Source organism: Pseudonaja textilis, chromosome 7, assembly GCF_049901715.1.
Source record: "Pseudonaja textilis isolate UNSWEBS1 chromosome 7, rPseTex1.2, whole genome shotgun sequence".
Classification (NCBI taxonomy): domain Eukaryota; kingdom Metazoa; phylum Chordata; class Lepidosauria; order Squamata; family Elapidae; genus Pseudonaja; species Pseudonaja textilis.
In genome coordinates, this window is record NC_141996.1 from 6,829,391 (window position 1) to 6,842,049 (window position 12,659).

A 12,659-nucleotide genomic window follows, 5' to 3' on the forward strand; every position below is an offset into this window, starting at 1 on the left:
TGGAGTCTTTATTTCATGGGTGGGTTTGGAGACGTCCAACTTGCTACCTAGCATACAAATTACAACTGGGGCCTTGAAGTTAAGTGAATTGGATGGGGGTGCATTGGTTGGTTGGTTGAATGTTATTCACAGAATCTGGACTGGAAGGGACCTCACAAGTGACCTCACCTGCCACAACTTAAACCCCTAAATAAAACTAGCTTTCTCAACCGATGGAGCCAAGGATCATTTCTATTTAAGGGTTTAAGGTTTAATTCAGGAGACCTTATTCCATCCCAGACAAATGGCTGTCCAATTCTTTCTCCAGAAATGGGAGCACCCGCAAGTCCAGGAGGCACTCTGTTCCATAGATTAATTGTTCTCACCTGTCAGGAAATTCCTCCTTATTTCCAGATTGGGTCTCCCTCTGAGGAGCTTCCACCCATTACCTCTTGACCTGCCCTTGGGTGCTATGGAGAATAAGTTGACCCTTCTCTGGGACAGCCCCTCAAGGAGTGGATGTCAACTCGTAAATCACTCCTATGCTGTTTCTGAGTTGACATCAGAAAGGGGGAAAGGCCTGACAGCAGTGGGGCAGATGAAGGCCGGAAACACATTCCATACTTATCTTGTGGAGACTGTAGCCTAGGCTACTGGATCTTCTGCCTCCGAAAATCTTTCATTGGAGAATGTGATTGATGACACCCAGCCTGTGAATGTGTTTCATTGGAGAATCTGATATATGACACACACGGGAGGGTGGGGGAAAACAGCATCATAGGTGATAGTAAATAACATGTCTCAGAGTTGGTTTCATATGGGTTAGTGCTGGACATGTTGCTCCTAATCTTTTGAATTCTTTCGAAGCTTGTTTTGAGGCTCATGATTTAATTAGGGCAATCGTCGGAACCCTGACAGCTAGCATGTCACCCCTAATCCTTTTCTTCTTTAGGCCAAGCATATCTGGTTTTCTAAAACGGGTCACCAACCTGTGATCTGTGGACTGGCACCAGGCCCGTGACATGCTAGTAACCGGGCCATGCAAACACGCAAAGTCTCATCCGTGGGATGCAGGCAGCACATGAAACCACGACCCCTCTGGTCCACGGAAAACCCTCCGCGGAACTGGCCCCTGATACGCAAATGTTTGAGGCCCGCTATTGTAAAGTAGTAACATTTCCAAGTTGTAAGTCTACTTTAGGGAAAAGAACTAAAATTTTCTCATTAAGCAAAGAACGGGGAGCTCTGAACTGCAACTAAACTAATAGACTTGGTAACCCCTTTCTGACTAGTGGGGTGGCGGGGCTTGCTTCACTTCCAATGGCGATTCTCTACTACGGGTTCAGCCACAAAGAAAAGTAGATTGTTGATGGGGAATCTGTAAAATAATGCAGAATGGGCTGTGTGGAAATGGCTTGTAACAGTAGCTTTTGACTTAACCAAAATTAAACCCAACATTTCCGTAGCCGAGTGAGGTGGTTGTGAGGTAAATTTTGCCCCATTTTACGATCCATCATTACCCTGTTTTTAAGCCCAACCTTGCCGTTCTTGCATTAGGAACACAGTCATTAAGTGAATCTGGCTTCCCCGTTGACTCTGCTTGTCACAAGAAGCGATCGCGCGACCCTGGCAACTGTCACAAATAACAACGTGCAAGGCCGAATTTTGATCACGTGACCTCAGAGGATGCTGCAACGGTGGTTAAGTGAAAAAAAAGTCACTTTTCCAGTGCCGTCGTAACTTCGAACGGTCACTGAACTATTGTAAATTGAAGACTATCCGTCAACGTGGTAAACAAAATACCGTATTTTTCGGACTATAAGGCACACTTTCCCCCCCACAAAAAATGTGGGTGGAAACGTTGGTGTGTCTTATAGAGTGAACACAGGCCTGTTTTTGGCCTCCTGAACCCTCTGCATGGCCCGTTTTTCGCCTCCATTTTTGGCCTGCAGAGCGTTTCTGGATGCCAGGGAGGGCAAAAGGGACGTGCGGAGGCCAAAAACTATTTTTTTCTTGTTTTCCTCCTCCAAACCTAGGTGCGTCTTATAGTCTGAAAAACACGGTCCATAAGATTTTTTTTCCCAGTGTGAGCACTTTGAATTCAGTTCACCAGGCAACCTCCAATTAGCAATGGGACATTTTAATGGACACCAAGGGTGGCCCATTCACTAATCTTGTGGGACCAGATCAGATTAGACCAGATGTTAAGGTTCCAAGTAATACATCCCATTCAATAAGAACTCCGAAGCAGGCAAATTCCTCAAAGAACATGTTTTATTGGGACATATCAAATTGGCATATTCCTGGAAAACTGGCTCTGAGGTGTCACTGGTTTTTCCCCCAATGAAAAGTCAAACTTTGTCACTTCCCTCCCAGAGACTCCAAGTCACATGGTCCAATCAGCATACAGCCCAGTTGCTAGGTGACCTCAGTTTCCACCCTTTGGACACCTGCACGAGCGTCCTTGGTTCCCACAGGAAAGAATTTTATTTAGGCTACAGCACTGCAGTTATGTCTATACCCCACTGCCCTGGCGCCTTCGCTCCAGGCTGTGTCAGCCCTGAAGCAGTGTGAAGAGAAACCTCCCTAGAAAAAAAACTAACAAAAGAAAAATGGCCACTTCAGGGCTGATATCAGATCTACATCAAGGGCTGCCCCATGAAAAGTACATTGCTATAATCCCAATTTTTGAGACTGCAAACTTTGTGGGCAGAGGTGGTATTCAGTCGGTTCTGACCAGTTCTGGAGAACCGGTAGTGGAAATTTTGAGTTGTTCGCAGAACCAGCACATCACACCTCTGACTGGCCCCGCCCCCATCTATTCTCCGCCTCCCAAGTCCCAGCTGATTGGTTGGGTCTTCTTTGGTTGCCCTGCACAGGAGAACGGAGCTGGAAAGCAGGTTAGTGGGGTGGGGAGGGAATGGGGATTTTGCAGTATCCTTCCCCTGCCATGCCCACTAAGCCACGCCCTCTAAACCAAGCCATACCCGCCAAGCCATGCCCACAGAACCGCTAGTAAAATTTTTTTGAATCCCACCACTGTTTGCGGGTACTTTCAGAATTGGCCGTCTTAACGAAGACCCTAAAGTCTCCGTTAAGTCAGATCTTGTACTCTAAAGAATAGCCTGAACAAAGCTTCAGTTTATTTTGCCCGTAAATCAAGTTCCCATTAGTCCTCAACATACGACCGCAAACATCGAGCCCAACATTTATGGTTTTGAGCGAGAAATTTGTGACACGAGTTTTGCCCCACTTTATGACTTCTCTGGCTAACGTTCGTTAAGTGAATCACAGCAGTTCTTCAATTAGTAACACAGTTGTTAAGTGAATCTGGCTTCCCCATTGACTTTGCTTGCCAAAAGGTAGCAAAAAGGGGACTCGTGACTCCCGGGGACACTGCGACCGTTGTAAATAGGAGTCAGATGCCAAGCACCTGAATTTTGAATTTGGATCACCTGACCATGGGAATGCTGCAACGGTCATAAGTGTGAAACATGGTCACAAGTCTTTTTTTCCCCAGTGCCGCTGTAACTTCGAACGGTCACTAAATGAACTGTTGTATGTCGAGGGCTACCTGTATGGTTATCCCCTTCTCACAACACACTAAACTTAAATCCCTGTGTTGGCTAAATGTACGTTTTGCAAACTGAGCTGCAGTGATGCACGCAGAATCCTTATTATTATGATTTAAATCAAGTTTCCCGGAATGGAGGAGATATTGTTTTAAAAGGGAAAAGAAAAGAAAGCCGAGTGGCTGGTAGCTTGACTCAAGACCGAGGTCCAAGTTGCTTTATTCAAGATCTCCAGGTCTTCCGTGCCTGGAGGCTTTCCGGTCCATCTGCCAGGAGAGAACATGGCCGACAGAGCATCGCAGGAAGTGTACAGAGTTTCCATAGCAACCTCCTAGCAGCCAAAGGAGCACTAAGAAGAAACAAGCAGAGAGGAAAAGAGAAGAGCTGTGAGATTTGGGGGAACCCTGGACCATGCCTGCGGCTGTCACCTCCCAACAGGGTGAGATTTGCTTTGCCTCCTCTTTCTCTCTACTCCCTACCCTTTCCCTTTCCTTTTTCTCTCCTTCCTTCTTTCCTCTCCTTCCTTCCTTCCTTCCTTTCCTCTGCCTTTCCTTCCTTCCTTCCTCCCTCTCTCCCTCCCTCCTCTCCCCTCCCCTCCTTCCCTCCCTTTCTTTCTTTCTTTCTTTCTTCCTTCCTTCCTTCCTTCCTTCCTTCCTTCCTTCCTTCCTTCCTTCCTTCCTTCCTTCCTTCCTTCTTCCTTCCTTCCTTCCTTCCTTCCTTCCTTCCTTCTTCCTCCTCCCCTCCCTCCCTCTCTCCCTGTCTTTCTTTCTTTTCATTCCTTCCTTCTTTCCTTCATTTCCTTTCCCTTTCCTTTCCTTCCTTCCTCGCTCCCCTCCCCTCCCCCTCTCTCTCTTTCTTTCCTTCCTTCTTTCCTTTCCTTCCTTTCCTTTCCTTTCCTTTCCTCCTCCCTCCCTCCCTCCTCCCTCTCTCCTCCCTCCCTCCTTCTTTCTTTCTTTCTTTCTTTCTTTCTTTCTTTCTTTCTTTCTTTCTTTCTTTCTTTCTTTCTTTCTTTCTTTCTTTCTTCTTTTTCCTTTCCCTTTCCTTTCCATCCTTCCTTCCTCTCTCCCTCCCTCTCCTCCTCCTCCTCCTCCCTCCCTCCCTCCCTCCCTCTCTCTCTCTCTCTCTCTCTCTCTCTCTCTCTCTCTCTCTCTTTCTCTGGCCTATTTTGAGTTAAAACATTTTTGCGTAAGGAACTTTGTGGATCTGCAGGAACTATACAGTGGTAGTCCTTGACCACAATTGAGCCCATAACATTTTTTTTTTTGAGACTTTGTAATGTGTGCCAGTGTGTACACAGAAAAAGTGACAGTAACATTTCTCCTCCCTTCTCCCTCTCCTTCTTTCCTCCCCTCCCTTCTCCCTCTCCCCCTCTCCTTTCCTCTCCTCTCCTCTCCTCTCCCTCTCCTCTGGAATAAGGTCAGCTCCAGCATCACATTGACCTGCACACTGGGCCATCATTAGTAACAGTGATAAAACTAGTGTAAAGAAGGACTGGGGTGGGGTGGTGGTGGCAGGATATCAATATTCCAGTATTTGAGGGGCTGCCACAAAGAAGAGCAGAGGTCAACTTATTTTCCAAAGCACCTGAAGAGGCAGGACAAGAAACAATGGTAGGAAACTAATCAAGGAAAGAAGCAACCTGGAAGAACAATTAACCAGTGGAACAGCTTGCCACCAGAAGTTGTGAGTACTCCATCACTGGAGGTTTTTAAAAAGAGCTTGGGCAGCCATTTGTCTGAAGTAGTATAGGCTCTCCTGTTTGAGCAAGGGGTTGGACTAGAAGACCTCCCAGGTCCCTTCCCACTCTGTTATCCTGTTTTTCTGAGTTGGCGCCCCTTCGCTCTTCTGCAGAACGGCCCAAAAAACCAAAGTGCAAAACCATCCACGAGGCCGTCAAAACAGGGAACATCAAACAGCTAGACGAAATAGTGACCTTTGGCGTCAGCGTCAATGAGGTGGATCCAGTCTATAAGTTCACCCCTCTGCACTGGGCAGCCCATTCTGGGAGTTTGGAGGTAAGACACGATGCGAGATAGCGCTCTGTTCTTTCAAACGGAAAAGAAAGGAATGGATGAGGGAATGAGTGGACAAGGGCGTGTCAGCCCCGATGCTCACGTGGCCCGGTTGCGAATAGGCCATGGCCTGGTAACGTGGCCCGTGGTCCATGGCCCAGGGATGGGGGACCGTCGATGTAGTGTTAAAAACAACTGATGTTGCCAAACTGTTCTGTCCCAGCCGAAGTTTCCAAAAGCCAACACAGATAAATTCCAAAACTGAAACGTTCACGCTTTATTCCACAAATAACCCTCTTTGTAGATAACAGACGGCTTGCAGCCAATTAGTCCAATTAATCAGAGTCTGTAATCATCACACGAACTCCTTCGAACTTTTGACTTTTGCAAAGGCAAAAGCCGTTTGCAACCAAGCTTATATTCCCTAGAGGGAGGGACCGTTAATTAGCATTCTTACTCCCGAGTCGCCTGTGCTGCTCTTCCATGAATCCTCCTGCTCTCCCTCACACCCAGCACAGGCTTCTCGGGAACTTCCTCCTGATTGCTGCCGGCGAACCACAACACAAGCAGTGAAATGGCAAATAGTGGTTGTAATAGTGTAGAACAGGGGTGTCAAACTCGATTTCATTGAGGGCCGCATCAGGGTTGTGTTTGACCTCCGGTGTGTGTGTGGGGGGGGAGGCAGAGTGGGTGTGGCCAGCTTGACGTCATTCATGTTGGGGAGGCGCCCAGGGGTGGGTTTCTGGGGGTTTGCAGGAGTTTGGGAGAACCTCTAGCTAAGATTCTGTGAAATTTGAAGAACCCCCAAATCTCATTCCTGGCTGGCCCTGCCCACTCTGCTCCTTCCCATCCCAGGAATCCCCACATGGCCCATTTTGGATGCCAGGTAAGTGCAGAGTGTGTGTGGAGACTCAGGGAAGGCAAGAAATGGGCCTCCCAGAAGTTCGAGAAGGCCAGAAACGGGTGTGTTTCAGGCTTTCAGAGAGCCTCTGGAGTCTGGGGAGGCTGTTTTCACGCTCCCAGAAACTCAGGAAAAGCCTCCGGAGTCCGGGGAGGGCAAAAACACCCTCCCCCAACCATGGTGCAGGAGGCCAACTAGGCCACGCCCACCATGGCCATGCCCACCCAGCAACCAGGCAGAGAACCTGTTGCTAAAAATTTTGAAGCCCACCCCTAGGGGCACCTTGGTGCCCTGAGCTCTCTGCCAGTGAAAACAAACTCCGGAGCTCCGTTTTCAGCTGGGATGGCCTCCTGCAACCCTCTGCCAGTGAAAATAGAGCTCCGGGGGCCAGTCCTTTGCTTGCACCCCATGGACTGGATCCGGCCTGCAGGCCTTGAGTTTGACACTCCTGGTGTAGAAAGTCAGCACCCAACCCCGCCAGAAGAATGAAATATTTTGGGAAATATTGAAAAGGCCGAATGTTATATTTCCCTAATGGAGAAACATATTTAAAAATAAAAAGGCAGAAAGTAGCCTCAGTCTTTCCTGATAGCCCCCAGTAGATATTTTGTGTCCATTAAGGAAGATTGGGCCAGCTTATTCCAAAACAGTCCCAGTCTCTCTGTCCCCAAGCAGAAACTGAGGAGGCCATTTTAGAAATGCAGATTTGGTAATCCATTCAGAAAGACTGAACCAAAGGTTGACAAGATTAGCTCATACAAACACCTAGGACTTGCATTTTCTCTTTTGCCTACAGAGCCTATATAAGTATCCTAAGGGGCGCAGTGGCTCAGTGTCTAAGACGCTGAGCTTGTCGATCAGAAAGGTCGACACTTTGGCGGTTTGAATCCCTCGTGCTGTGTAACAGAGTGAGTTCCCGTTACTTGTCCCAGCTTCTGCCAACTTAGCAGTTCGAAAGCGTGTAAAAAATGCAAATAGAAAAATAAGGACCCCTTTGGTGGGAAGGGAACAGCGTTCCATGCACCTTCGGCGTTTAGTCATGCCGGCCTCATGACCACAGAGACATCTTCAAACAGCTCTGGCTCTTCTTCGGCTTTGTAACGGAGATGAGCGCCGCCCTCTAGAGCCGGAAATGACTAGCACGTATGTGTGAGGAGAACATTTACCTTTATGACCCCTACATAACTGCTACATGGTCCCAGAGGAATCTGACGATAGTTAATAGAATATTAAAGGACATATTCTTGCCCAGGAACAGGAAGTTAAAATACAAAGGTCAAATTATTAAACCCCGCTCCCCTCAACTCCATTTTGTCAGCTGTCCACAATCACAAACCCACGCGGTTCTGCTTCATCAATAAACCATCTTTCCAATCACCCTCCATGTTTCCGGTGTCTTTCTCCCAGCCTGGAATTGAACCAGATGGATTTTCCTTCCCACAATAGAAACCTAAACCGTGATTTCTTATTTGCTAGTGTCTTCACTGGCTTCTCTGGCACGGAGCTGATCAGACTGCGGTGACCATAAGAGGCTGGACTGCAGCTCATTTGGCTGCCATTCGAGGTCAGGATGCCTGCATGCAGGTGAGTGTCTTCATTTAACCCAGTTTAAGGATTAAACTGGTTTAATTAAAAACCTGGATTCATTTGGAAAGGACATTAGTGTTCCAAGTGGGTTTCTAGGACAGGTATTGTACATTTCCTAGTTGTCATCTAGGAATTTTTTTTCATTTTTTTCTCCATCTTGGTAACTTTAACATGCCAGCATCCTATCTAAGGAATTCTAGGAGTTGAAATCCACTCCTCTTAAAGCCGCCAAGGTTGAGAAATGTTTGGATTTGAAAGCCATATTGTAATAAACCAGGTTTTGGGGAGGAAGTTAATGGTCAAAGATTTGAAGATGATGTTAAGTTAACTCTCAAAATTTTCAGATTGTCCATATATGAAGAACATATCTTGCCTGGTGATATTGAAGTTTCAGAAGAATGATTCCATACCAGATTTTAAACTTTGCTTCGGTGAAATTTATCGGTTCTTATCATTTATATTGATGGAGACTGAAGTTTCGATAATTTCTTTATTGTTAGGATTTGGGTTTCCCCCCCTCATTTAGTTCTCTTCTCCATATGATAATGGATTAAATGAAATCCAGTAGTTTTGTTGGCAGTTCTTCTTTGCAAGCTTTAACGCCATTAAAAATACAACGAAAATCATATTCTCATTACTTCCAGAATGAATTCACTTATTTATTTGGCAAGATGACCTCAATTATAAGATGGGGGCTACTCGCCAACTGAAAATGGATAAGGATGGAAAGCTCGCAGCCCGGGTTCAAGACCCGGGCATTACATGACAGGGTGAACTCCTGTCCCTTGCTCCAGCTCCGGCCCACCTAGTAGTTCGAAAGCAAGCAAATGCGAGTAGATCAATAGGTACCACTTCGGTGGGAAGGTCACAGCATTCCGTGCACCTCAGTGACTAATCATGCTGGCCACATGACCATAGAAAGTATATTCGGACAATGCTTGGCTAGAAACAGAGATGGGCATTGTCCCCTAGAGTCAGGTGCAATTGGATGGGGAAACCTTTGCCTTTACCTTTATCCTGTCTAGCTTTCTGAGGTTAACCAAGGGCTGCTAGATGTTCTCACCAGCTCATATGTTTAAGAGATATATTTATGTATTTTCCCAGGCTGTCATGCCCCTGTTAGAATCTGATTCCAATGGAGAGAAGGGACAGCCAACAGGGAGTGGGAATGTGGCTCTGGAGGTTGTGGAGGAAACTGGGGCACAGGCCGGCTGGGCATTCAGAGGAAGACCCAGGCCCACGCCCTCTTCATCCTAGGCCACACAGGGAAGAGCAGATAAGGGAGAAATGTGAATGGCGTGGCCTACGGGGGAGGAAAGGGCCCTGATCCCCTTCATGGGCTGCAGCTGTGTGGACTGTTTAAAAGGACAGACTGCACATGGGCCAGTGCTGGAAGCAAAGCATGAAATAATTCTAGTCTTTCAATTCTTATCCGAGTTCTGGTGTCCTTCCCAGCGTGTGTATTCCAATATCTGTGGACGTCTTCAAGCCCTTATCCTGCCTTGTCTCATTCATTTCTTCGGTGTGGTTTGTGCTGTTTTCTTCCTATTTATAATTTATATGTATTTTGAGTTTGGATGGAAGTTCTTCCTTTTCGCAGCTGTTTGTGGGGGAGTTTTTTCTCCAGTCAATGATAATTGGACCTTTGAAGCCAAGTTGAAGGAATTAAAGGGACTTCACCTATTTTTGTTGACTTTGTTGCTTTTGTATCCCACCCTGGATCATCCCACAGGCCCTTCATCTCAATGCCGTGAATCTAGGACTCCCAGATGACTTAGGATGCACTCCAGCACATCTGGCAGCGACCCACGGACATTCATTCACTTTACAAACCATACTCCGGAGCGGAGTGGTAAGAAATGTAATTTTTTTAGCGTTATTCCTAAAAGGAATCGGCATAATTCACCCTGCTCCTAGTCTTTCCATAACATTTGCATGCCTGTTCTTCAACAGGGGCAGTCAAAAAAGTCAAAATGGTCACCACAAGTATGCAAGGGAAGCCTGCTCTTTATATAGCAATAGCACTTAGACTTATATACCGCTTCACAGTGCTTTTACAGCCCTCTCTAAGCGGTTTACAGAGATAGCCAACAATCTGGGTCCTCATTTTACCCACATCGGAAGGATGGAAAGCTGAGTCAACCTGGAGCCTGGTGAGATTCGAACTACCAAATTGCAGGCAGCCAGCAGTCAGCAGAAGTAGCCTGCAGTACTGCACACTAACCACTGCACCACCAAGGCTCTTCAATGCACATTGTATGATTGTGGTCTTGACTTTTAATTGTCTCCTTCTGGACAGCCGTACTTCTTATATAAGGAGGTCAAGCTAGAGACAAATTCCATCCTTTTCTTTCCCCACATTCCCACGTTATATTTCTAAGAATGATTTGTGTTCTGTTGTCAGCTTCCAAAGTAGACCAGGCAAGAAACACGACAAGGTCCCTACTTTATCGGAAGGTTATTTTAACCCAATCTTGAAAACCTGAAGGTAGAAAACTCCCACTGTCTCTTTTACTGCCTGATAAGTTAGGGGGGAGGCTTCTCTTTTTCTCTGCCCATTAGTCAGTTGTGGGCTCCCCTTCTCCTTATCTAAATTTTCCCTGGGCTGTATCTCTTCCTCTCCCCATCTACCAAGGTCATTCTCACACAACATTACCCAAACTGCAAAGTCAATCATTCGAGAGATAAATGAAATACATACTAAACATAAAAACTAAAACTCCATGGCTAATTGTTTTACCGGCTAACAGCTCTCAAGAAAATATTTAAATTTCATCTTAGACATTTTTCACTTGTGGTTTGCCTGTGATTACCGGAACCGTTTCCTCTGAGTACTGAAAAGAATTTGAAGCCGTTATTTACTATGGAATTCAAATTTGGATCGATGTTCATTTGAATCCACAGAAAAGTTACCAAGGGTCACCAAGAAGCTAAGCAAGAAAGGAGGAAGATAATATTGCTAGATATAGGAGAAGAGCAGGCAGAACTGAGGGATAGAGTTAAGCGAGTCATCAGTCTAGAGTCATTACATTGTCACCAATGGTCTAAGCCCAACCCCTCTTGAATTTCTTTGATCCTTACCTGACATCCATTAAAGTTTTTTTTAAATTTTTATTGGTTTTTAAGATACACACACACACACACACACACACACATACACATACATTCCGTGTGCTGGTTGGTTTACAAATTGTTTTGTGCTTCCCTTTCATAGTCTTCAATTACAGTTACATTGCATATATTCTCATATTTTCAATCAAGTATTAAATACATTAATATCATTGTTAATCAATCATTTGACTATAGTTTTATTCATTCATGTTTTACGAATAATCATATTTTACTTAAATTGTTTTGTGACAGTTCATATTATCATCTCAAATCTATCCTACAATCGTTTTGTAGATGTAATAAGAAAAGAATATAACTATATATTTATTATTTTCTAAGAATCTACCTATTTCATTACCATGCTTTATTTTCTAACCATTGATAGAATAGATCCCAGATTTTATAAAATTGTTTATCATCTTGTTCTCTGATTTCAAATGTCAATCTACTCATTTCAGCACATTCCAATATTTTCTTAATGATTTCCTCCTGTGATGGTATTTTCTCATTTTTCCCATTTTAAGCAAATACAATCCTAGCCACTGTTAAAACATTTACAGTCAGGTATTTCAATTCTTTACTATATATTTCAGGTAAAATTCCCATTAAAAATATCTCTGGTTTCAAATCTATATGCTTTTTTGTCATTTTTTTTCAACCACGTGTAGATTTTAGTCCAATATTTTTTAGAATCCGCACAAGACCACCACATATGGCAATATGAGCCAGGTGTCTGATGACATTTCCAACATTTTTCTGATTTGTTCTTGAACATTCTTGCTATGCTTGTCAGGGGAAAATGCCACCTGTAAAACATTTTATACAAATTTTCTTTATATGCTGTTGACATTGTCATTTTATAATTTTGAAACCACAGTTTTTGCCATTTTTCTAGATCAATCCCATATCCAAAATTCTTCCCCCAAGCAATCATTGTTTCTTTAACTTGTTCTTCTAGTTTAATTTCTAATAAATATCCATACAATATTTTAATCACCTTTTCATCAGTACCTGTCAAAATCTTATCTAGATCAGTCAGTTTATCATAGAAACCTTCTGTTTTAGAGTCTTTATCATGCCTTGAATGTATTTGCACATATGAAAACCAATTCATCTTTAAACCTTGTTCCTCTAATTTTTGTATAGATCTAAGTTCACCCTTTTCATTCAATATTTCACCATATCTAACTGTTTGTTCCTTTTTATATATTATAGGATAAGAAAATGCTTCAATAGTTGATAGCCAGACTGGAATTTTCAGATAGCATTGTCTTTTAGTCTACTCCCAGTTTAACCACAGAGACTTCTGTATATAATGTCTTCTAAAATATCCCTGTGATTTAGTTCCTTTATACCATAGAAAAGCATGCCACCCCAACAACAGAGCATGTCCTTCTAATGTCAACAATCTAGTGTTTCTTAATGTTATCCATTCCTTAACCCACATCAAATTTGTAGCTTGGTAGTACAACTCGCATCTTGCAAAAGCTTTAGCTT

At 44.3% G+C, this 12,659-nt stretch overlaps 1 protein-coding gene across 1 annotated transcript in view; it reads left to right on the forward strand.

The window, feature by feature from the left end:
- The first annotated feature begins 3,885 nt into the window (after positions 1–3,885).
- LOC113440395 (ankyrin repeat domain-containing protein 42) overlaps positions 3,886–12,659 on the forward strand; it is a 29,026-nt gene continuing 20,252 nt past the window's right edge. The window contains exons 1-4 of the mRNA XM_087936942.1: positions 3,886–3,990; positions 5,403–5,566; positions 7,941–8,048; positions 9,784–9,903. Of these exons, the coding sequence (XP_087793068.1) occupies positions 3,963–3,990; positions 5,403–5,566; positions 7,941–8,048; positions 9,784–9,903 (420 nt within the window). The 5' untranslated portion in view covers positions 3,886–3,962. The remainder of the gene's footprint in view (positions 3,991–5,402; positions 5,567–7,940; positions 8,049–9,783; positions 9,904–12,659) is intronic.